Here is a 26,267-nt window from a genome sequence, read left to right as displayed (position 1 = left end):
GGTTTTTTCCATTTGCATTCTGGGTAAAAATCTATCTAAAAGCGCGAATGTGTCGCCCCCCCCCGTCGACAAGAATTTTCTAAGGTTTCTTTCTACAAAACCTGAGACCGGCCCCCGACCAGAGAAAGGAACAGCTATGTGGCCCTCGCAGGAAAAAGTTTGGGGACCCCTGGCCTAAACCTTACCTTTACCCTTTTCCTAACCCTAACCATCACATACCTAACCCTAACCCTAACCAAAACTCAATTCATACCTTAGCCCTAACTCTGACCCCTGACCCAAAAACAGGGTTTCCCCCTTGTGGGGACCAGGCTCCGGTCCCCACAAGGAGCAATTGGTCCCCACAACGTAGTATATGTCAGGAAAATCGTCCCCACAAGGTATTACAAACAAACGCGCGCGCGCGCACACACACACACACACAGACACACACACACCTCACCAAGAAATTTTATCTGGTTTTAATTGTTTGGATCCTGGGAGAGAGGCCCCACCTCTTTGTACTTTTTGGGCAACTAATCTGGTCCGTTAGCAACCCTGCTGATTAATATTACTCAAGCTTGTGCTGTTGCTTGGTGTCCTAACAAGGCGTTGAACAATAATAGGATGTGAACAGATTTACGTGGGTCAAGAAGTAATCTGGGAAATAAAAACGGTGGAGAAGACATTAAGCACCCACCAATGGCATGTTGTCCTTTTGAATGCTGGACTCACACCAACATTTTCTCCTTAGGAAATGCACACTCATTCACACACTGCCCATGATTATTTCCCAGTGCATCACATTTCCTCCTCTGCTTTTGATAAATGAGCCCAGGAAGTCTTTGGTTCTCAGTCTTGTTTTCAGACAGCTGCCTAAAGGGACGGATAGACGTGTCGTCTAGACAAGGACACTCGACAGACAATGAGAGAGGTGAGAGTGACGGTGACGAGAGAAGGGAGACAAAGAGAAAATTGTAGGTGTGACTGCATAAACCTGCTCTCCACCGCTCAGTGATCAGGGAGCGCCGCAGAAAATGGGCCAGAAGAAGCAGACCACGTATCTTTGGAAACGGTCAACACACACAAGAAGGCGAAGTGTGTGAAGAAGGCAGTCACTGTGGTGTGAAAGTTGAGTTCTTTATAATTCCAGCAAACATTCTCTACCTGTGTGATTATGGAGAGACTCTCACATGTGTACACCCTGTTAAGCAATAGACGCATACACAAGTTCAAAGCGCAGAATGAAAAGAAAAATAGAAGGAAAGAAAAACAAAACAGTGTGCACTATCCAAACCTGTTGAAGCACCTTTGATTCAATTTCATTACTCAGTGTTCATTGGCAGGAGTTGATTAGCATCCCGCATTTTCATTTGACAAGATTTGCCCGTTCTACTTTGCAAGCCTTTTCGAAGTCTTTTGAATTGTGAGGACATCTACTGTTCACATTCTGCCTCAGATATCCAGACAGATTTTCTGGATATCTTAATAACCTTTGGCTTCAGACGAAGGTTGCAAATGTAAAAAAATATATAATAATAATAATAATAATAATTTAAAAAATCTGAAAAATCCCAGCAGGAAAACGGGACTTGTTTTCAAATAAATGCGATTTTTATAGAATTAATGGTAATTGAGTACTCAAGAAGAATCAATGCAGAATTTACAGCATTACTTAAAGAGTGTACACACTTTTTTAACCAAGTTATTACACCCATATTACAATGTAAATTCTATAAATTAGGATAAATGCAACATTATATGTATTGTTTTTTTTATATAATTTATCATTCTACCATTTATTTGACATTACATAAACCTTGTATTTTAACAGCACTGTGCACACGTTTTAGAGACACTGTTTATGTAAAAAAAATAATAATAATAATAATAATTACAACAAAATAATCACTGGTGACTCAGTTAATTGTGGCATGTATTCTTGGGACAACTCCAAAACAAACTCACTCTGAAACCAAGGGAAATGAATATCGACTTACCAAGCAAAAACATACTGAGCAGGACGCCTGTTGGTACAAAGGTTTGACCTCCACTTTCTTTCCTACCAGACTTTCCTAACGAGCAAATTCCAAGTTCTGTCCAGGAATTTAGATGTCCATGAAAAATCAAGACGGACTTTCCACACCAGTGTTCACTCCTAAATACAGTACATAACTGGGCTTTTTAAACTTTGAAAAGCTGGACTGTAGTGAGGGACTGTACACACCAGCAGCTCCAGCCAGACTGCATATGCTATCCCAAAGGGCCGCTGACTAACCCAGCGCCTACTTCCTCACAATAAAACCCAGTAGGAATTCGAAATGGCTACTAAAGTGGGGGGGATTTCCTTTAAACAGTCAAAGTCATATTGAAAGCATTTGTGCAACTGGTAGCCAAATTCCTTCTCAGAAACAATTGTTGCAAATATTTTTTCTTTTTTTTCTTTTTTTTTTCGTTTTGTTCTAGAGAGAGTTGATGGTAACATCTATCTAGTGAGAAGCTGGGCTGATCAAGAAGTATACTGAAGCAAGAGCGAGAAAGAGAGAGCAATCAGGCAGTCCAGCGCTGGAGCCGTGCCCAGTGCAGGGGTGGGGGAAAGTGCCAGCAGCGCACGCCTCCGACACTCTCCACACTGCGTGCCTGTGGAGTGAGCTTAGTGGATGTGGTCAGCGCGGGGGTGGGAGAAGTGGAAAGCGAGAAGCAGTTGGAAGGATGGGTGGATAGACGCATGGAGGAAGAGAGTGAGAAGGACTCTTTTGACACAGGGCAACATCCACTGGGGGACGGTAGGGAGGGTAAGAGTGGAGAGTTTAGAGCAGATAAGTGTGAGAGCAACTGTGAGAAAGTTTCAATGTGAAAGAGCGTGTGGGAGCTGCGGAGCATATGCGAGCATCTGTGTGCGCGATTGTGAGTCCATATGGCAGCCGTCTTGCCGAAGTTGACAGCCTGTGTTTGCAAAGTGGGGCTGGTGGTCAGCCACTTGTTCACTATCAGAACGATGACAGGGTAAAGACAGCGAAGGCAGACTAGAAATCCTTTTGGAGCAGTACAAAGCAAATACAATTTATTTGGAGAGGTCATATGATTTATCTACAAACTTTGAACAAGTGTTTGCACGGCATGCAAGAGGACATGACGGGGATTAGAGGTTCTTATCCTAAATAAATTAACCCAAAAATGGCTTACTGTAATTTGGCAGGAATTCTGAAAATAACAGTGAGTGAACTCGGGGCCCAAACAGAAACACAAGGAAATGCTTCTTCTGGGACGTATTTAGAGGCAACATCAAAGCATTTCACCGCATTTTGCACTGTCAAAAATATTTCTAACACTGACTCCACGGAAGTACAAGAAGGAAAGCAGTCATCTTGCAACAATACTGCTCTCACTCTATGTGTACAGATGCTTAAAGTTATTTGCAAAATTATTAATGCTCATTGACCTTTTTCACATTTTGTCACGGTACATCTACAACTTCAATCATTTGGGTTTTGCGTGACACACCAACAAAACCAATTATGTAAATGTTAAACGAAAAAAAATTTTCGGGTTTTAGTTTTTTTTTTTTTTTTCACTAGTGAATATCTGAAGAGTTTGACCAGCATTTATACAATCTCTGACTCAATAAATTACAGAACCCTATTTTGCTGCAAGCACAATCTCAAGTATTTTTTGTCTTCCAGCATTTAGTAAAGTTCTCAATTATATTTAGGTCTAGACTTTGACTGGGCCATTTTAACCTTTGAATTATCTTTGATCCAAACATGGCATCTCAAAATACAGTCCTCAAGGCATGCTGCCTTGAACTTTAAAATGCATCCTTGGTGCAAGAAACCTCAATCAAATATGTAACCAATTTCTAAAGAAGTCTTCTTATGACCTAAATATTGGCTCAGATGTACTGAATTAGAAACACATCTAAATGTGCTTGAGGGACGTTTAGTTTGAGACTCCTGATTTGAACATTTTATTGTACTTCTCACTGTACTGCTTTGTTATGTCATGCTAAAAGATTAACCTCTGCCCCATTTTAACATTTTTGCAGCACATTTTTTAACTCCAACCATCTCTCACTAGCTTCTATGCCTGCTCTAGCTCATTATCGAACTACAATTCAGCTTCCAACGTAAGAGATTGCTGTGTGTACATGATGCATCTAGTCCAAATGTTTAATTTTTATCTGACTGTAATACCTTTTCCAACGTGACTGTTGTCATCGAGATGGATTTTCATCAACAATGGCTTTCTTCTTCCACAAAAAGTATGATCCGGAACTAATAGCTGTCCTCTTGTCAGATTCTCCCACGCGAGCTATAGATTCCTGCAGCTCCTCCAGAGTTAGCATGTTTCTATGATTAGTTCTCTCAAAGTCTTTTGTATTTATATGTGTTATAGAGGAATTTAAATAATTATATTCCTCTACAGTGTTAGGACTCCTGCAGGATCCTTGTGGTTAGGTTATGCCTAAACCTTCAATTATTTAAACCATTACTGCAAACTAACTTCTCTTTGCTCCCCTCCACAGGTATCCTGCTGCTTCTGCTTTCTAGATTATTTTGATTGTAAATTACAAAACTTCCACATATATCCTCCGCCCATGCACACCAGAGTCCTTTTGTGGCCAAAGTCACACTTCATATTAGAAACTTTGATTTTAACCGTAGCTTGTGTTGAACATATTTATAGGAACTTTAGAACAGGCATCTCCCTTCTTGCTGTGGCCTTTGAGCCAGATCAGAACATAATGCAACAGGATGATACACTTAACAATGCCTCATGACAACCTATCGCCACTTTTGGCTCTCCCTGCTAAAGAAAAGAAAAGGGATCAGACGAGGATCCCTCCACCATGTGTCACTGTGAATTATAGTTTATTCAGGGTAACATGTAATATTAGTTTATTTCCATTTCCAGAGATTGAACAGTCATATAAACAAAGACCAGCGCAAACCTTATGCTGGTCTATCAAACAAAAATCCCAAAACATTTTCTGGGTCCTACAAAATGTGAATAAGTTCAAGGAGTATGAATAAATTCGGAGGAAATTGTCACTAATCTTTTTCAGTGTATACTTGACCTAGGTGTTACAACAATTATCATTCATAAAGTAATTTTTCACAGAGTTTTATTGCCGTTCAAAGAGTTCACCACCACCAATCTTGATGAGGAGCGGATGGGGAGTGGCCGGCGAGCAAGCGAAAGCAATGCCTGGAAGAGTTCCAGCTTAAGAGATATTTTATTGGTACATTAAATAAAGAGGACATGCAGCACATTTGCAGCTTTACAGAGGAGCAGGCTAGAGAGAGAGTGCCATTTAAGAGTAAAAAATATTTCTGACTGTCGTGGTAAGAGCTGAGTGATGAGGGAGAGCGTGGATTTGAGGAGGATCAGGTAGAAATAAAGTTTAAGAACTACAGTAAAAATGAATGTAAAGCAGCAGCATCCGATGGCACATTTACTGGGCTTAGCAAAAGGTTTGGGCTCACTTAGGCGTACTGGCTATGATTCGCGTCGAAATGCAGATGTTTGCCGAGTCACTGGGACAAATCTGAGAAGAGCGGTGAATTCCAGACCGGGGCGCCAAAGGTGGGAGGACAGATTTGAAACAGCAGCAGGTCGAGGACAACAATCTGGACAACCAAGATTCCAAACTCGTCACCCTACCGTAACACCCACCAGTGAAATCACCCACGTTCCCGATTTTCCCGATTCCCACAAAACAGACTTAACAGCACGCACAGTGAAAATAATGTTGCAACACACAGTAGGCAAACTGCCCCTTAAATTTTCCAGATGTATTAGGAAGGGAATTACAGGCTGCTCCAATCTAGTTTATTTTTTCATTGCAATGTGATTTTTTTCTCTGCAAAGCGCCTCAGTGTTTCCTTTAGCATTCTACTAAACCAGTAGGGTTATTTGTCTTTTAGTTAACCGTTTCTTACAGACTGGGCACGAAAAGAGGCGTGGATTTGTGGAGGGGTCACAGAGGTTTAACAAGTACGCTTGTATCTGACCCTTTGCTACGTGAGATTAATTTAGGGCCACGTGTCGAGTCCCGACTCTGCACTTCCACAGAATTGAACGGGAGATTCAATGCAAACGTTTATCCACATGTGCATGTTATCTCCCCACATTTAGCTGTCTCTTACTCACACCCCATCTCTCGTTTTTCAATCCTTCTCTTTTACACACACTTAAACTTATGAGCAAACATAGACGCGCGCGCACAGCAAAGCGCCCAAACACAAAAAAAAAGAGCCGCCCACAGCTGCGTCAGGCCATCGCTCTAACAATCCAATCTGTTTTCTTTCCCATGATGTTTCCCATTGGCACAGGGAGGAGAAAATCAGATTTACTCCCCCACAGGGCCCATGCAGTTGCACTGATATGGAAAATGATTTCAGTGCTGCTTGAGCCCATAAACATTATTTTGGTCTCTCTCCCCCCTCCCCGTTAATGACACATTTCTTCCCAGCATTGTGGAGCTCACAGAGGAAGGGGTGAGTGTAAGAGGGGGAGAGAGAGGAGGAGGAGGAGGAGAAGGAAGGGGAGATGAATCCTCCAGGGCCTCACATACAACAGGGGAGTCCTTCACCTCTCAGACTGCATCCTGGCTGTTCTCACTCCCACCTCTTTCACACACATGAGCACACAGGCAAGAACACAAACTGCTAATCAACCACTTCGGAGTTTTTAAGAGCCGGCTGTTGGGAAACAAACTGAATCAAAGAGTTATTTCTCACCTCTCTGTATGCAGTACCTTTTTCGTGTTGACGTGTTGCAGCCGCAAAGTGTGCGTGCATATGTATTCAGCCCCCATGAGTCGGTACACTTTTTGCTGAAATTACAGCAGCGAGTCTTTTGGGTTTTGTCGCCAGCAGCTCTGCCGATATTGAGACCTAGCGTTTTGCCGCTTCTTTTCAAAATAGCTCAAGCTCAATCACTTTGGATTATGGTGATATCAGGTTTATGTCTTGCCAGAGAATGTCCATTGATATAGGTTAGGACTTTGACTGGGCCATTCTAAAACATAAAATCTTTTTGATCTAAACCAGTGTTTCTCAACCCTGGTCCTCACCGCCCCCCTGTTCTGCATGTTTTAGGTATTTCCCTTCTGCCACACACCTGAATTGTATCTCTGGGTGATTAACAGGCTTCTGCAGTACTTGATGGTCATGCAATCATTTGAATCAGCTGTTGTGGAACAGAGGTACATCTAAAACATGCAGAGCAGGGGGGCGGTGAGGACCAGGGTTGAGAAACACTGATCTAAACCCTTCCATTATAGATATGTATGTTTAGTTTGGCATTCCTGCAAATCCGCACCCCCAGCCTCATGGTTTTGTAAAGCTCTGCTGAAAAAACAAAGAAAAACCTTCCCACAGCATGATGCTGCCACCACCATGTCACGTTTGTTATGGAGATTTAAAGGGCTTTAGATGTTTAACTTTGATCTCATCTACTCAAAGCATATTCTACCAAGTTTAGTTGTTAGAAGATTGTCACTGCTACAATGCTAGAAGTGACAAACTACTAGCAGTGTAGTCTGTCACTACATTGCTATAGTGGCAAACATTAAAATGGATCTTTTATGGTTGACATTTAACCATTGGCTTGTGACAAACCCCAGCTGTATTTGGCCAAGTAGTTGCAACTCCATACAGGTGATTCGGTTGTTTCCGAAAGTAACTGGCTGCACCGGATGAACTTGATTATTAGGGTATCAAAACAACGGGGCTATCTATTATGCAAAACACTTTTTTCTGATGTTTACTTATTTGTTGAATACTTATTTTTTCATTTCACAATTATGAGCTACGTTGGGTTGGTCTATAAAATACAAATTCAATAAAAGCATGCAAATACATGGAACTACAGTGACAAAATATATTACCTACATCATCATCACCTCATCATTGTGTGCTATATTAATGTAGCAAATGACTGTTTAGAAAGAAAAGTAATTATTGACCAACTTACTCAAATGTCAGAAATTCAAATTTTGCACTGATCTATTATTCAGCCGGCAGGATCGACTGTTCCTGCAGTAAATCCTATGCTCGACACAAAAAACGTCGGTTAATCAATAACATCCCACATTAATTGATTTTCTAAAACAATGAATTCGATGATGAAATGTGAAATTGTTCAAAGGATGGAAATACCTTTGTGAGGGCCAGTGTGTGGATGGATGTCAGCCTAAATCTAAACACATTTGGCTTAAAGCAGCCCCACTACAACCCTGTCATCCCGCCTTCATATATTTCTTCATTGAAAGCCCCAGTCTAGCTGCGCCGGTTCTCCTCTTTAGCAAGAAATATAAAATGTATGAGCTCCAAACAGTTTCTGCTTGAGGCATATTGTCAGAGATGGGAGCATGATCCAGCCTCAAGGTTTAAAAGCGAGTCATTGTTCTGAGTGTGCTGAGATAAAAATGGCCCAGTAACAGGGCTCTAAACCTCTCATTTGGCGTCTAATAAAACCAATCTGCAGGGCTAAAAACGAAAAGGCAAACAGAAAACAGTCACGGTGCATATGACTAAAAGGTCATTTTTTTGGTGATTTCCTCATGGCTACAACTGCAAACTCTAAAACTGGATTTTCACAGTCAGCTAGTTTCACTGGAATCAACCAGTGGATCTGGCTTATTTTACAGACGATGACTGATCCGTCTGAAACTGCACGGTTCATATTTAAGGCTCCGACCATACATGGGTGACTAACAGTAGGTTGCGTGCCAGCGAGGTCACGGACAGATTTGCCTGGTGAACGGAAAAAAAAGGCAAGTACTCAGCATTATACTCTCTAATTAGTCCCCTGTTAACTTTTGAACTTAATTGCTTAATTGAGATGTGGTTAGACTGGGCAGGTTTCCCCTCCCTGAGGGGGACCATACGGCTCCAGTTTTTCAGCCCTGCACTGCCTGGCACAGTAGGTGGCTGTTTCTCTCTCTCGTTCTGCTTCTTTGTCTTCTGAAGCATCCCACCACTCTAGCAACGAGCCACAGCGATGTGGCGCAGGAGGCAATAAAACTGTGCTTTGTGAGTGTGTTTTGGCTGTGATTGTACCACATATGCCGGTGCCACATCAAAGCAGACTTTTGACTACGCGGTCCTGGGTGGTCTAAGCCTCTTTTCTTTCGACCAGTACCAGCAAGGTAGGTAGGCTTTGGGGGGGAGGAGGGAGGGGGAATGGTGTTTGGATGTGGGTGGATGTTGCCTCACCACAGGCGAGTGCTTTCTGCAGAACTCAGAAGTCAGTTTGCTTTGGAGGAGGCATAAACTGCATGTAGAGGAAGAATAAAAGTGTGCCGCAATAGATACACAGATAAACACACGCACACACACACGCACACACGTACAACCTCACAGGCGTCACATTAGTTGAGTCTCCGCATCCACTCGGGTTGATGTATAATGATACGCAGAACAGCACATAAATCTGCAAGCAGTTCAAGTCATTGGAGCAGATTTTGCCTGCTGTCTTTTCCTTTTTCACTTTCATCCTCGTGTCTCCTTCTGCTCCTTTGAGCCCCATCACTCATTCCCCTTCTCAGTTTTCCCTTTCCGTCCTCACACCCTCTCCATCACTCTGCCTCTTTCTCCTGGTGCTCAGCTCCATATTTCTGTCCTCCCTCACCACCTCGCTCTCTTCTCTCTCTTGGTGTCGTTCAAATACTTCAAAATGAAAACACTTCATATTTTGGGGGGTTTTAAAAATAAAAAATAAAAAAAATTCCACACTCCCTTCCTTTCGCTTGTCCCACTTGCGTGCTGTTTCCTTACTCTTGTTTGTCTGGGAGTGCAATGAATGTCTTATTTTATGGATAGTCATAAGTTCATCCTCCCTCTATTAGATAAATCAACATTGGAGCACTCAACAGGCAAACCATGACTTGTCAGAATGTCATGTTCCCCGTTTGTCCTCCCATCCTCTGCCGTGCTCTTTAATCCGCAGCCCGGCGCCTCCTTTAGGTCATGCGAAGCAAGTGCTGGACATCAAGGCCTTGCCTCACTGCTGTCCTCTGAGTTCTCTTGGAGCGGCTTGTAATATGATAAACTCCTGGAGTTGCGTGCTCGAGAAACAGAAGGCAGCTCCCTGCTCTGGCTTCTCTCTGTCTGATGTAGCCTGTCAGAGCCACAGAGGCAGAACAGCGCAGATAACAAGTCGGGAGCCGCCACGCCGGCAAGTCCAAGGTCTTTCTGCGGCCATGAGTGTAATTTGCTGTGAGGTTCACAAGGGGAACAAAGGAGAAATGTTTAATTCTTGTAGCTCTGGCCAAGACGAATGCAAGGCGTTTTTGCCCTGATAACCTGTACAGACAAAGCACCTGGGAAGCCAAGGCCAAGCATTACACAGTATTACCTTGTAAAGAACACACAGTTCAGTGCCTGTTCCAACTGAAAACTTCACTGTTTTTGATAGAGGACTTGCATAACAAACCAGTATAAAGTAGTGTCTAATTATGAACGGGCCAAAACATAATGATGGTTTGAAATTAGCTTCAGAGGATAATCTGAAGAATCTGGCCAGCATTTGTCTTCAAGTCCCTTTGCTTGGACGTTATTAAATAAAATTCAGCGCATCAATCATCTAGTCAGTAAATACAGTACGTGTGTGTGTGTGTGTGTGTGTGTGTGTGTGTGTGTGTGTGTAAGTTAATTTGAATGTAAACACAGCTGTGAAGGCCTTAAGAGTTTGTTAAAAAAAAAAAAGCATCAGAGAACAAACAGCATCACAAAGACCAGGGAGCATAAGAAGACGGGTCAGAGATGCAGTTTAAAGCAGGTCAAGGTTATAAAAGATTATCCCAAAAGTCGATCCAACAGAGAGCAATGATTGCACAAGCAGCCAAGAAATCAATCGGATCTGTGGAGGAGCTGCAGAGATCCGCAGCTCAGGTGGGAGAGTATGTTGACAAGACAACTTTTGGTCATGCACTCCACAAAATGTGGCCTTTATGGAGGAATGGCAATAAAAAAAGACATCAATAAAAAAATTTTTAAAAAAAAGCTATACGATGTCAGATTTGTAGTTTTTCCACCCACTCTGTAATTGACAAGCCAGGCATGTGAAAGAAGGTGGTGCAGTCAGATGAGAACGCAGTTAACACTTTGAACTGTGTGGAAAATACTGTGTACAGAAAACCACTGATCGTCAGCCAAAGCACACCATCCCCACAGTTAAGATATAGTGGTGGCAAAATCGTGTTGTGGGGAGGCTTTAATTAAGAAGAAAACAGGAGGTTAGGCAGTGTTGATGGGCTAAATACAAGGTAATATTAAAGGAAAGATTTCAGAGGCTGTAAAAGACCTGAAAGTGATGTGGAGGTTTCACTTTCCACCAGGACAACAACCCTAAACATACAGCAAGAGGTGCAGTTAAGTTGTTTAGATCAAAGGTGATTTTATTAAGTATCTGTTCACTGGGACTTAACACAAATACAACAAAGACGGCAGATTTCGTTTGTGAAAACATGGAAAACAATCATTTTCCTTCCACTTCACAAACATGCACAATTTGTATTGGTCCACTATGCAAAAATTTGCCATTAAATACACTAAGGTTTCTGGTTTAAAAAAAAAAAAAACTTGAAAGAATATATACTTTTACAAAAATCTACATAAATATGTTTGCCTCTCCTTGGCGTTTTATGGCGCAAATCCTCAAAGTCAAACTGACTCTACTTCTGGACTCAACCAAATAGCTGCTTTCCTTCCGCCTGTGGTAACTCATCTTCTCAAATGTATACAAGTTCAGCTCAATTGTACATTAAAAAGATTTATGAATCACTCCTGACAAAACCAGGATTTAAAGCTGAGGAATGTCTTCCGACCACTGACGCTGGTCCTCCATGGAATGCTCCCCCCGACATCTGCAGCCATATATTCAGGCAGGGATGAGCAAAATTGGAAACATTTCCTGCAATCTATAGAGATGACAGCGGGTCATTTTTATGAAAAGTAAAACATTTTTAAGAAACAAAGAAGCGCTGGTTGTCTCTCTCTCCTTCTAACAGCTAGAAGGAAAGAGAAAGAGCATTTCATCACTGCTCTACCACTACAGACTTTATTAACTTTCTCTACGATCGTGTTACGTCACCTGAATGCCTCCTCCTCGCCCTTCACTCGTTTTAAACTTAGTATAAACTGAAGGGTTTAAACCACAACCTTAAAAAACCGATTATGGTGAGAAGTTACTAAAACCTGGCTCTGTTTTGGAGGCATGGAACCCTGCTGCAGGCGGGGGATGCATCCTGGTGAGTTCGCAGGTATAAAACAGCAAGCGGAAAAATGAGGCAGCATTTTCATTTAATGCTTCTAATTTCACTTTTTTTTTTGTCAGATGACATATAAACAGAATCAGCAATTCATCAGTGAACAAAAACAAACCTCACAGTGCTTCAAAAGTTGCTGCAATTACAAAGACAGGATTGATGTTCTTTTTATTACAGATTTAACAGAGAAATTTTGTAAATGAGAGCAGCCAGGTTGATAATTAAGAAGTAAAAAAAAAGCTTGAAAACTAAGATTGTGCATCAAAAAACTGCGTCTAAAAACTGTATTTATAATAAAAACATCTAAAATAACAGCAAAATATTTCGAAATTAAACGCAAACTGATACATAAAATGAATTTTTAAACTAGGGCTGAACAACAACATAATGAAAATAATAATCGTAATTAACCTTCATTTTTCATACTGTTTTTTCCTAACATCGCAATGGACCCGTCATTTTCTAGGAGTTTTATCATTTCAACCTGAAGACTAAACTTGTACATCTGTTGCATGTGCTAAGGCCATTTAGTCCACTGCAGTTGTGATTTAAAAAGATCAATGTTGCAACAACAACAGCACACATTTTGCAGCTTCAAATTATTAAAATATAACTGATGTGAGAGCAGGTGAAAATTAAGCCGACGCAAGTAAGATTGGCAAATCCGACATTATAATATAAGGAATGACATTATCAATTTCTGAACTGACTCCTGAGCACAGAATTTTTCTTTTCTTTTTCTTTTTTATTTTTTTTACTTGATTTTACAATTAATGAACAAGAACTACTTGATATGGGGAAAGCAGAGTTACTTCACAATGTTTAGAGGGTGATCTTTTTAACCTTTGTGAAGTAAAAGTTAGAACTAGTCCTTGATAAGTGTGGACTTATGTGTGCTAGCCTCCTCCTCTAGCTAGCCATTTGGAAATGGAAAAGACAGACCACTTGCAGGGTTACATGAGGATTGCACCATTAGATCGAATTTAACAGATGTGCTGCAGCTGCTCATTTGATCTGTCTTTGCATATCCTCAAAAAAGAGCACAAGCACAAAGACTCAAGAATACCACACACATGCACACATAGTAAAATTAAAACTATATATTGTCCTAATGGCAATGCTCAATAGCACCACAGAGGATCTGAAATAATAACTCAAAATCCCATAGTAACTATTTAACTGTCTTTAAGCTGTTTGCTTGTTCTATTTCATGGATGTGAGCTTTAACTTTGCACCAAGTGGCGACACGATATGCTTTATGTCGGGCGGAGAGAGTATACCAATATCACATGTTGAACAATTCAGAGACTCTGTGAAATGAAACAGCGATTTAAAGGGAGAGAGCGACATGGAGAGGCAGTGCAGATAAACCTCAGTTAGGAGACTGCATATTCACGGGAGAGCAACAGCTTTCAACAGGTTATCACACGCCAGAGACAGAGCCAAGCTCAGTCTTAGAGCTGGCAGAGACCATAATGGAGAGAAAAGAGAGGGAGGCAAAGGAGGACGGGGACAGGCGGGGGAAGGAGACTAAAGAAGAGTTATTAAGGTGATGTGAGGCAATGAGGGGAAGAAGCTCCACTGAAATGTTTTGACACAGAAAAAAGCAAATGTGACACAGGTACTTAAACACGTGTTTAAAAGTGGGCCAGTGACATCTCTCTCTCTCCGTGTGTGTCTTGTGTCTCTTTGGGCTTGCTTTGACATACACACACACACACACACACACACACAAGAGGTAATTGACGCTCCAACCTAAGCTGCTCATCCATTACGGCTTTGATGGAATAACTTTCCTTCAGGCCGTAAGGTTGGCCTTACTTATTTTTTACTTGATTGCACCGCTGTTTCATGGATCTGCAGCCATCTTTAATGCATTGTCCTCGGACACACTGCATTAGCAGCAGTGGCTTTAACTCGTGCCGCCGGTGCGTTCCCTATCAGCCGCGGTGTGCTAGAATCGCTTCGTGTGTAGTTTTGCAACTCTTACTGTATTTGCTCTGGCACAGTGTTCTATTGTGGCGCTCGGCGCAGATAAGAGAGAAGTTATGTCAACAGTGGGCGCTGTGAAGGAGCCGCCTGGTCGTGTTGACATTCTCCGACACTGCTTATTTACTTTGACCACAGAGTTCGGCCGTCATTGAGGCCTTATGCACTGATGGCCAGAGGACTCTGAGAGTGGAGCCTCCTGCTGGATCAGACCAGTACTGGTTCTGTTATTGTCGGGTGAGAAAAGAAAAGAAGTGGCATTGAAAAAATTCTGAGTTTCAAGCTTTTTCTCACACCACACCACACACACACACACACACACACACACACACACACACACACACACACACACACACACAGAGAATCTCATTGAGTCAGGCAGCATGAGTCTGCATATTGACTTGTGCTGAGCAGTGCTATCAGTACAGTAAAGAGCCAGTGGAGCAATCTATTTATAATTAGGGTAGGAAGAGGGGGGCTAAATTGGCTTCTTTGAGAAAGATCTTGATTTCTATAAGCCAATCCCATAATCATGGCATCCAGGTCTTTCATTAAGCTTCTTTATGTATTTTATGCGTCCTGCAAAACTATTCCTATCCCATTTTATTGCATTTATCATGTTAAAACAAACAATAGTGAATATTACTGGGATTGTATATGATAGAGAAACACAAAATAATGCTAAATTGTGAATCTACCTCCTCAAATTATTTTACCCCAAAGTAAATTGCAACCAGATGCCTTCAGATTTTATTTAGAGATAGCTGAGTAAAGGGGACTAAAAGCAAAAGCACAGTGATAGATCAGCTTAATGTGCATACTCTGTATTTAGCTCATGATGAGAATATCGTAACAATATATTGTGCAGCCCTAAAACACATTTTTCAAAATGTATTTAAAAATACTGTTATTTTTCTTTTAGTTTATATTCATGCACTATTTTATGGTCTATCTCATAAAAAGAATTAAAAAAAAACACTAAAATTTATAGTTGCAGCACAACAAAATTTCTAAAGGTTTTTGGAATGTGGGAATATGGGTATTCTTAAAGGAACTGTATTTTTCCTTTTTCCTTAGTTTTTCCTCCAATCCAATCCTCATCTCCTTGCACGTCTTTCCTTCCCTACTTTCACATACGGGTGAAACTTTGACTGCTCCAGCGTTATCCTCAGCAAATCAGAAAAAGGCAGATTTATAGCTTCCACCTGAGTGAGGAAGGTGCAACATGAAACTGAAACACTCACCCACTACTATTTCACATGCATACAAACACAAACAAAGAGAGAGACACTTCAGATTAAATCTGACCTCAGTATGAACTCAGTATCAAAATGTGATGGCTAGAAGGTTTTTGAACCAAACCTGGTTAGCAGGTTTTGTTCTGACCAGAAAAATATCTGCATAATGTAACAATGCTGAAATAATGTAGTTACAAGGGGCTTCAAATATTTAGAAGTATTGGGTGTATGCCACGTATGACACACAATTCTTATCTCAAACAAAATGATGTATGAATATTGACTAAAATGTACCCACAAAAACAAGTATTTTATTTCCCATGGCTAGAAACAGTTGCACATAAATGATTTTATTTCTTCCTTTCTGTTAGGAATCATCTCAACATTTGGTGTAAGAGCAAAAATGTAGAAATAAAAAAAAAATAAAAAAAAGGATAAGTTAGGGAAAAGAAATGAAAACTGACAAATGGGAGATTTCCTACACAAGCCCATAAATCAAGAGGAACATGCAGGGCAGTCTGAGGCCTCACTTAAAAAGCCAAACTCCTTTTTTTTTTTTTTTTTCCTAACAGCCAAAGCTAACCACCTTCCTCCTATTACATGCACACAAACACCAACATGAACATGTGTGTTCTGCCCTCATATTTGCACAGCACAGTCCCCCCAGATGTTGTGTGTGTGCTGCAATGGCATCTCTAAAGCTCTCCATTTGCCCTGGCTCCTGCACAGCAGCCTGGCTTAATGGCACAGAAGCTGGTCTCATAAAATCGCATACAGTTAGGACCGGCGCAGGCTTCAGAAGCAAGCATGGAACGAACAGGCATGCGTAAGTAAATCCTGCTCCTTTGCCCACATAAAAGCACACACCCTTTGCAGAGGACGGAGCAGTGCAGCTGTTTCTGCAGGTAAGTAGGACAGGGAGATCTGGAGAAAGTGGTCCATAAAGAATTTGATAATCACCAAAGAAGAGTAGAACCCAAAGCAAACAGTTTGCTTTGAAGTATTTCCTCAAAAATAACAGCATGGCCGACAGGAGAAACTGTCAGCAGCTAATATTTCTAATGTCTGACAAAATGTATATACGCTCTATGGAAAGCCGAGTTGTTCTACTGTAGGGCTGCAGAGCTAAAAAGTTTGACTTAGAGCTGGGGAAACATGAGCTGCTGTTCACAACAGACCCAGAGACCAGTGGACTGATGAAGATCCAAAAGGACTTAGGATCTGCTTTCATTCTGAATGTTCACCATCTGCTTGGAGGAAAAGAGAGCCCATAGAGTAGTAGAAAACTGTGTCAAGTGACAGATGAGACAGTGCAGCAGAAGTGTGTGTGCGGGTGTGTTTTATGTGTGTGCTGATGCATACAGTGTTTCAGTATTGATCCTCAAAGCAGCTCCACTTTCTGAAAGAAGATCTGTCTAATGGGAAAACACACATATACCCACACACACTCAAAACCGAACACAAAGTAGTTAAAATATTTTTTTTAAAAAGCCAAGATCATAATTATTTCCTTAATCTTACAGGCGCCAGCAGACTCAACCACCTATCCCAGGCAGCTGCATAGTTTACTTATGTGAAAATCAGATTATCCTTCCAGTTTCCATCATTACATAGTTCTACCCATGCAATGTCCAGTAAGCAAGGATGACCAATCCTCTCGTCATACCTCACTGCTTTGTCACACATTAGCCTGAGCCGTCTGGACTTTCCACGTCACCGAAACAACTCAAAGACATGCTGTTTTGTTTCCTAACAACTGTAAAATGAAACAAGATGTCAGCAACTGATATAACAGTCAAATTACACTCTAAGTCCAAAAACCTTCCAGTATCATTCTCACTCCTACACAGTCTAATTTTATGTAAATTTTGTCTAAATAATAAAAAAAAAGTATGCCATTTTTTTGACTTGCACACTAGTATCAATGAGGCCAGCTGTAGTAGCACTAGTCAATTGCGTTAGATGATAGTACAATATTAAAATATCCCACAAACAGCAACAGTATTGCTTTGAACAGTCATTAAAAGCTGCTGTTAATTTGATGTTGGTTACAATTGTGTCACATTACTATGCTTCCTGTTTATCTTCTTTTACTGCCGTTGCTGTTGTGTAAAAACATTTTGTCGACATCGATGCTGTAAGTGAAAGTAATTTCTGCTCCATGAAAACTCTAAAATGCTGTTGCTTTATCTGCCAATGGGTAATTATGTTTCACATAACCTGTTATTTTTATTTATTGTTTTTACAAATAATGGCCTTAATATGTCCTTATTGACAGACTTTCTATTTCTTATTATGGGCGAGTTGTGTGTATTTCAGTCAGGGTGCAAGCAAGAACAGCCTTTAAGGACAACAGGAAGGCTAAATGGAGTACAGCCAAGCTGCTCTGTTTTTTCTTCCCTTTGCGCTTTCTACTCGTGTTATAAAACATGCTTTATTTGGAAAGGTTGAAATCCTTTAGGAAATCTGAACGTTAAGGTAATAACTCTACATTCTCTGGGGACAAAAAAGACTTATTTTTGTAATGCTAAATGTGTTAAACGCTAAAATTAGATGATGCTGGCAAAATGTAATGTTTCATGTCAAAATGTTATGAAATAATATATTCACCACCTCTGTCAGACACAAAACGTGAAATCACCTCTTCTCTTATCATCAATAAATAATGACCAATTATAAACTCAAGGCTAGAAAAATGTTTTGAATCTTTATATGTTCTTAAAATAAAATTCTTAAAGTGAAATCTAAATAGGCTAATATCAGTACAGAACCAGAAATCAGAAATCAGCCACCATATTCCGACTGTTGTAAGACTTTCTTCTTCTTGATATTGAAAATTTAAATTTTCCAAGTTTTCTGTTCACAAGACAAAAGAAAACCTTTGGAGGACAGAAATGAGTCGCCACGGTTACACAAACGAGGATGATGGAGGACTGTCACCAGCACAGCTATTTTTTTTTTCATGCTTATGTTAACAAGAATCAACTAAGCAAAGTAATCATAAATTTACTTGTTTTGTAAGCTGAATGTTTTTATTTTTTTCATTATTATTTCTCCAGCGACGCAGTTTTCCTCAAACACACCTAATGTGTAACTTTAACACTTACATAAAACACCTTGAAGTACATGTAGGAACAAAGAAACCTTAGGGTGTTAGTGAACCCTGACTAACCTGGTAAGCAATCAACGAAGAAAAATGACAAAATTCCAGGAAATTCCTGTCAATGATTTCTCTGACCTTCTGACTGCTGGTGAGACTGCAAGGATGTCTGAATTACAGCCCAAACAAAAACGGAAAATATATTCGTGCCACATTCCATATTTCGGCATTTTAATTAGATGTGTATAAAAAAATAAGCAAACAAAAAAAAAATACCCAAGTAATTCTACTGGAAATTTCTTGATAACACTGGATTAAGTGCTTCTGTTTGTTATTATTTGAATTGCAGTCAAAGACATACCAGCATTGTTGTAACTGAAGCAGGTGGATCTACAACACCAACAGACGGATACAGCAGTTGAGACAAGATGGACGGCTGCAATGCAAATGCCCAGGGATGAGGTAGAATTAGGCACCTGCATCATCCCACTCCATCCCCGCACCCCCACGTGCTGCCCTCTCATCTGCCTGCCACTCTGTTTCCTCTCTCGTTTCTTTCATACAATCTCTCCACCACACAGCTCCTTTGATTGCCGTTTCCCGTGGGCACGCATACATACACACACACACGCACCCACACACACACACACACGCATACAAAAACAAATACAACACATGCATGCATAAAATCTCAAACGCAGCCCTTCCCCACTGCTCAGAGACAGTTGCGCCAGCTGAGTTTTGATTTGGGAAGAAAAGTTGCCTCTACAACAAATAATGACAGCCACTCGAGGAACAGGCGGCGCACCATTATCACACGAAAACACACGCACACACGCGCACACACACAGTGTAAGGAAAATGCTAAACTTTAAAAATAAAACATGCAAAACAGAACTCTTTAAAGCAAGTTTAATCACATATACACACAGGCAGCCACCCACACATAGCCAACGCGAGCGCCCAAGTATGTTCGCACACCCTCCCATTATGCTGTATAACCAAAAGGCATTCAGCCATTTCAGCAGCGTTCTGAGAGGCAGCCAAGTAAGAGGTCTGTCAGTGCATTAGCCAGCATGTAATCATAGCCCAACCTCACTGCAATTAGAACTGGTTCTAATTCTTCACTGGAAGCACTGCCTTGTCCCACCGCTAATAGTTTACTTTACTCCAACAGCTGACAGACCCAACCCTGCCTCTCCTGGCACGGCTTTTTAAACTCGCACACACTCGAGCACCCACGGACGAGCTTGCTCGCAAACACATCCACAGCTGTGGCTTGTCTGTCACCACGGGAGATCAAAATGGATCCTGGTAATAGTCCCCCAGCCGTGTCCCACTTGTGCCACATCAACCCTGTGAGTGTGGACCACAATTCACTTCTTAAAGCATGGTGCTTTGCAAAAACTCTCGCACTCTTGGAAGTTCTCCACGTTTTGCTACGTCCACAAAGGCAAACTTACAACAGATCCGCAAAGTTTTGTGTGATTGTGAAGTGGAAGGAGAATGGCATGTTGTTGTTGTTTTTTTTAATAATATTTACATATAAACATCTGTGCTAAAGACTGTAAGTATCCATTTTTCAGTTTTTTTTCTAATGGTTTTAAATTGGAGTTAAGCATGGACTTTGACTAGGCTATTGTAGAAAATGATAAGACTTCAATTTCCTGTATTTACCTCTATGTCCAACTTGGACCAGAGTCCCTAATGTGCTGAAAAAATCCCCACCCCAATCATGTTTTGTTTTTTTTTCTGATTGTTTTGTGTCGCATTTTCAAATATGGCCCAAAAATGTTATTTTGGTCTTATCTGAACAGAACCCCTTTTTCCGCCGGTTTGTTGCAAATCTACATACTCTGACGCAAGATTTCTGCCATATAGGCCAAAACTAATATTTGTTCTGTGAACAAATTCTCCCACTTGAGCAAGGACTCTCTGTAGCTCTCCTAAGTCACTGTGGCTTCTTCTCTAAATATCACATAAAATTCCGATAAAACCCTATTAAGTTTATGGAGGCAACTTCGCAAAATGGGGCAAAATTTCAAGGCTTGTAAGAACTTTATTGGCAAGGAACTGTAAAAGTTTCACAAACGTGACAAAGAGCAACGACCTAAAATCATGAAACAATTACAAAATAAGTAAAAGCCTGAAAGCTCCCAGAAGTTCCTCGCAGAAAGAGGCAGGTGTGAGGAGGCCAGGTGGTAAGACAGAGCCGCATTGGGAAATTGTCTAATGAAGACTGAGGAAGAGGGAACGCTTCCAATACTGATGGTATTGCTATTAGCCTGTGAGCGTGAGGACTTGGGTGTCACTTCAAAGCATTCCCCACTATTAATCAGAAGCTATCCAGCCCTCCAGAATAGGCCCTGCTGGCTCTGCTGCTAAACACCCCTCTTAACATCAACACAATGGAGCTATCATCGCGCCCGTTACGCTATGCCTTGGCCAGACAGCACACCTTTATCTCGGCGTTTACATTACATCCTCACAGCCAATTAATTTACCTGCCACGTCTCAGGCTTAAGCATGTGGAGTTGGCGGTGGCGAGGTTGTGTGCACAAGTGTACATTTCAGTTGTGCGCTGGTTTGCGTGTTACAAAGGGAATGGGGGGAGGGGGCGTCCACCTGGCTCAGGTTGCACCCAGCAGGCTGTGGGTTTGGCCTTGGGGGATCTTTATGAAAGCACCTGCAAGAAGCTGCAACCACAACACCACCAGCCCAATCCCATCCTGATCTGGCTCTCACCTGCCATCCCCAGGCCGTGGCTTAGCGTCCCCCTCCCCACTGCCTCTCCCCCGCCTCCTTAGTGTTTCCCCTCCAGGCAGCCCTGGCAGACAACAGCCACTCAGCGACTCAGCTGGATATCAGCAACCAAGACTGAGGATTAACTTCCACACTGGCACTGTCTCTTTAGCGCTAGATACATTAGATACAATGCTAATCCGTAACTTCTACTCTTTTCTCTTTTGCTTATGGCTGCTGCGAGGGACAGCACTTTCTCTCTGTCTCTGGAAGCAGAGTAAGAGCCCACAGGGTAGAGGTGAAGTATTTCTTTTCTTTTAATCAGGGTAGCTGCCTATTGGCTCTCTAATAAAGAAAGTGTCATCTTGTAAATCTGCACATTCATGTTATACAAAGATGAGAGGGTTTACACACAAGCTTCTCTCCCCCCTCTAAGTGTCCTCTTGTACTGTACTGAGAGACTGCAGACTTTAGCGGCGCTGAAGGGATGAGATAACCGCTCACTGTTGTGAGAAAGGGCTGTCAAAGCTTTGTTTTTTTTCCTCCTGTTCCTTTTTTTCTCATTCTCTCTAAAGGATATATAAAAAAAAGCTGGAGCGGCAGTTGCAGAAATAGTCCTGTTTCTATAATTAGATGTAAACAGATGAACCAGACTCTCAAGCTTTCTCTGTCCCACTGGCCCCACGGCCTCCTGGGAGGCAAGATGTGTGAGTCTGTGTGACATGCTTGTGCAGAGTGCAAGTGTGTGCGTGAGTGTGTGCATCTTTTCTGTTTGAGATGCACCAGTAAGTGTATAACAGCATGTGACAGTGTGCATCTAGTCTTGATGTCGCTTTGCACTGTCTGTCTGTCAGTCTGGTTGCATGTCTGTGATTTTTCTCTGTCTTCACCCCCCCACACACACACACCCACACACTCACTCACGCACACAAGAGTCTATCCCATCCCCCCCACCCTCGCTTCTTCCTGTAGGTCACTGGATGGGCACAGCAAGACGAGCTAATATGAGCTAATATGCATGAACCAACAGCAGACAAACACACATCTGTTGCAGCAGAGCCAGTTGTTTGCCCCACATCTCATGCTGCATTACAGAGAGGATGCAGTGTAGCCTAGTGGTCATAACAGGCAAAGGGGTCCAGATGAAAGAGAAATGCAAATCGGTGCTAAACGTTATCATTGAAGGACCCTTAGTTTTCTGGAAAAAATAAAGTATCTCCTTTCTTAATTCTAGACTAGAATTTTTGTTTTTTTATAGAGTTAATCTTCACCAGGTTTAAAGTAGTTTAAATCCATTATCTTAAACAATGACTACATTTCTGACAACATGAGACAGGGTAAAAGAGAATGGAGAATGGAGGTTAAAGATAACGGTCATCAAAACACATCTTAGTTAATAAAAGTTAAAGAAGCTGAAGAAATCTGTGAGACTGTCAAGTTTTCTTTCGATTGACAACCAGGCATCTGGGTCGATGGTTTCAGGGAACTTATTACACTGGAATTCCTGATGTTAATCATCTCTATCTGGAAAAAAGGCCCACACCCTTATTAAGTATGATGCATCTTGATTTGAAGGCAAATCTTTGTACATTTCCAGAAGTACTTTCCAAGGTTTCCATGACAGTACAATTATCAATGTAATTATAAGATTATCCTCTGTACACACACTTTCTCCATACTGTTAGTAGTAAAGATAAGCAGAGAAATTGACTAGCGACCAGAATCAGTTGACTTTCAGCTTGACTTGACAGGCACCCATCCAGGTGAAAACTCAAGAATTCAACTTTTTACTATTTACAGGCAATAACTACGTGCTAAAAGGATGCACCAACGCTCTTCAGATTGAATGTTTACTACTGACTGAAGAAGACTCAAAGTTAGATATTTTCTGTATCAGTGAGGTGTTGTAATATGAAGATGGGAGAAGAACAGAGGGCATAAAAACTCAACTGCACTGCATGTTGGCTTTTCATTTAGACTGCTACGATGGTCATTTTCCCTTTAGTGCTTTGTACTTTTGCAATTTGATCACTTTGTACCTCAACTTTTGTTGCACTGGCCATGGTGTGAATTGGCCGAAAAGTCAATTGCAGGGGACACTTATAAAGGTTGAGTCACAGCAAAGTTGCTTTAATTTATCGGTTGGTCACGGAACATGCTGTGTGTTGAAATGTTGGACGCATTTTTTTTTTATATCTTGGTTAGGACGAATTTCTACATTATCCAAGGAATACACACAACAACTGTTGTTTACATTTAGTAACACTAACCATGCTAACCCATTGTTAATTGGTTGAGACAGTTTAAGATGATTCCATGATGTAGAGATCCTCAAATTCGGGCCTCAAGGGCTGGTGTCCTCCAGGTTCTGGATGTGTCTCTACGACAACACACCTGAATCAAGTGCTGAGGTCATTAGCAGGACTCTGGAAAACTTGACTGCATAGTAGGGGAATAATTCAGCCATTTGATTGAAGTGCTTGAACCAATGTCTAAAAGTTGCAGGACACCGGCCATTGAGGCCTGGATTTGAGGAACCTTGCCATAACTGCCTTTTCTCTATTTTAAAATATTATCAAAACTCTGCTTTACAGCAAATGTGATGTCACTTTTGCTTCTCATACAAATAAATAAGTGTTCGGAGTATCAAGGCCAGAAATAAATACTGTGAATGCCTCAGGATTCTGTGAATGTTTTCTTTTTCAAACCAAAATTCTGCACAATAATAAAAATTCAAGCCTGGAACAATGATGCACACAAAACGTTTCCCAGAAAGTAAAAAAAAACAATAATAAGTGTGTTCAGGAAATACTTGGATTTGTTTGAGGTGCATATCTTGTTCATTTTAGTAGCATATTTCAACTTCAGCAGAGACAAACTCAGCCGTTGGAGGGTTTAACAGTGCACCTGTCCCCGCCTCACAACCAACCACAGGGTGTCTCAGCTGTGGAAAAGGAGGCTGGACATCTGGAAAAACCTAAGACACAGACACACACACACACACAATCCCACCCACCCACAAGCTCAAACGCTTGGAGGTTTGAGCTTGTATGTACATATTCATCCACTAATATGCAAACAGTATTGTCACTGACTGCAAATCAAGTGACAACAATGAAGCCATTGCCCCCTTTTTTGTTTTTTTTTTCTTCTTCTTTTCATTGAGCATTCACATTAACAAAATTTGAAAAAAAAAAAAAAAAGTAATCTGGATTTTACGCATGAGCCGTTAATGATGTCTAACAGCTGTCACATGCAATACAGCAACGCACTGAGGTGGGGCCTGGGCAGCTTGATGAGAAGCCGCCTGACGTTGGGAGAGGGTCAGAGGAGGAAGAGTAAAGGCACACCGGAGGAAAAAGAAAAAAGAAACACAGAAATAACGTGGTTGATTTGGAGTAAAATGAATCGGTTTATATGCCATTTAGTAAGAGGAAGTGAAATAAAACTACTGGATTCCTAATTCGGCTTCTCGCTTCCTTATATTTAGCTCATAATAGATGAGAGGGCTTTGAAATCCAATGCTCTGAAACCCAATAAAGGAAGATATTCTCATATGCGTCACTCTAACCTGTAGATCTTCTTTGTGTTGGACCTGTGTGCACGCCCTACGCTCGAGGCGAGGGTTGTGTGGCGGTGTGCCACATGGTGTAAGTTTGGGGAGGAAGGAGTTTGAAGAGCAAGTATCTGTTGTAACATGGCCGCTGAAATTCTCTCTGAAAGACAGATCTCAAACAGTCGGGAAAGTTTTTCTGATGACCCGAGAAATTTCTGAAACAGAGGCAGACTACATTTTTGATTTGATATATAAACACACCAGAATGGGAAGAAAAAAATATGTACTGAAAAAAACATCCATGGCTTTATTGATCCTTGAGTACACTGAAAACCTTTTACTCTTGTAGATAAAACTATTCACAATTATGTCAAGGGCTAACCCTCTCAACAATACCTGACCGGCCTTGCCAAACGTTTGAGTTTGCAGGAGTGTGGTGTCATGGGGAAGGGGACAGATGGTACCGGCAGTAGCAGCTCCAGGCAAGGTGCTATTTTAGCCAGGCATAGGATGCCAAGCAACGGCGGACTCCAGTGACTGCCCTCCCTGAGCCGTGTCATCTCACAAAGATCCACAAATGAGTTTAACAACAGGCCATGGAGGAGACCAAGTTAAATGAGTGACCAACGTCCTGTCATAGCACCTTCTCCAGTTCATCTCATCAAGTTGCCTTTTGAGACAATCCACAAATTTTTAGAAAGACAGAGTTGGAACACTTTTTTTGGTAAATGCTGGTGTTAGGAAGCTACATAAATATGTTGGACAAGGAAAAAAGTGATGACATCCTCAACGTGGTATATGGCTAAGAGTTAGTCAGATATGAGGCCATCGTTTTAAATAACAGATTGCTGCAGGCTTTTAATAATACTTTAAGCCCACACAGTCCAAATTCCTTCAGGTTCACGCATGACATTATGTCCTTTTGACGCATGCACCCAGGGAAACCTAGACCAATGTTCTGCCAGTTCCCAACTCCCCAAAGGATAAAAAGCAATACTTTAGTGTCTTATTGATGCAGTTTTTGTTGTTGTTGTTGTTTTGGATTGGGTTAGGATTACTGAAAGGAGTAAAGGTTTGATTTCAAGGTTTTGGTTGAGCTTATGCATGAGAGCATGCCAGGAAAACAACTGAGAATGACAGGGCTTTCAAACCAACCTTGCCAGTGGATACTTGTTCCTGTTTTTGCTAGCTCTAGCAATTTAAAACAACCAACTATGACAAAGTTCATAGCCTTGAGATACAATGGTATAATACATGCAATAAATGTCTGATCTTTTGTAAGTTCGAAGACAACTAAGTTTGTAGCTGTTTTCTCAGCCAAACAATGTCTGGGTTACTTCACAAAGTTTTGCCAGTTGAAGTTGTAGGATGAAGGTTAGAGTTGGA

At 41.3% G+C, this 26,267-nt stretch overlaps 1 protein-coding gene across 6 annotated transcripts in view; it reads right to left on the bottom strand.

The window, feature by feature from the left end:
- The window catches only part of bahcc1a (BAH domain and coiled-coil containing 1a), a 76,177-nt gene that overhangs the window by 40,894 nt on the left and 9,016 nt on the right, over positions 1-26,267 (bottom strand). The window contains exon 1 of one of the 6 annotated variants that reach the window (XM_016673532.1): positions 1,980-3,671. The exons of the other annotated variants lie outside the window; for them this stretch is intronic. Within the exon in view, the coding sequence (XP_016529018.1) occupies positions 1,980-1,992 (13 nt within the window). The 5' untranslated portion in view covers positions 1,993-3,671. Of the gene's footprint in view, positions 1-1,979; positions 3,672-26,267 lie in introns of those variants that run through there. 6 annotated transcript variants of the gene reach the window in all.

The sequence above is a fragment of the Poecilia formosa genome, unplaced genomic scaffold (assembly GCF_000485575.1).
Source record: "Poecilia formosa unplaced genomic scaffold, Poecilia_formosa-5.1.2 Scaffold78, whole genome shotgun sequence".
Lineage (NCBI taxonomy): Eukaryota > Metazoa > Chordata > Actinopteri > Cyprinodontiformes > Poeciliidae > Poecilia > Poecilia formosa.
This window is presented reverse-complemented; position numbering and strand designations above follow the sequence as displayed.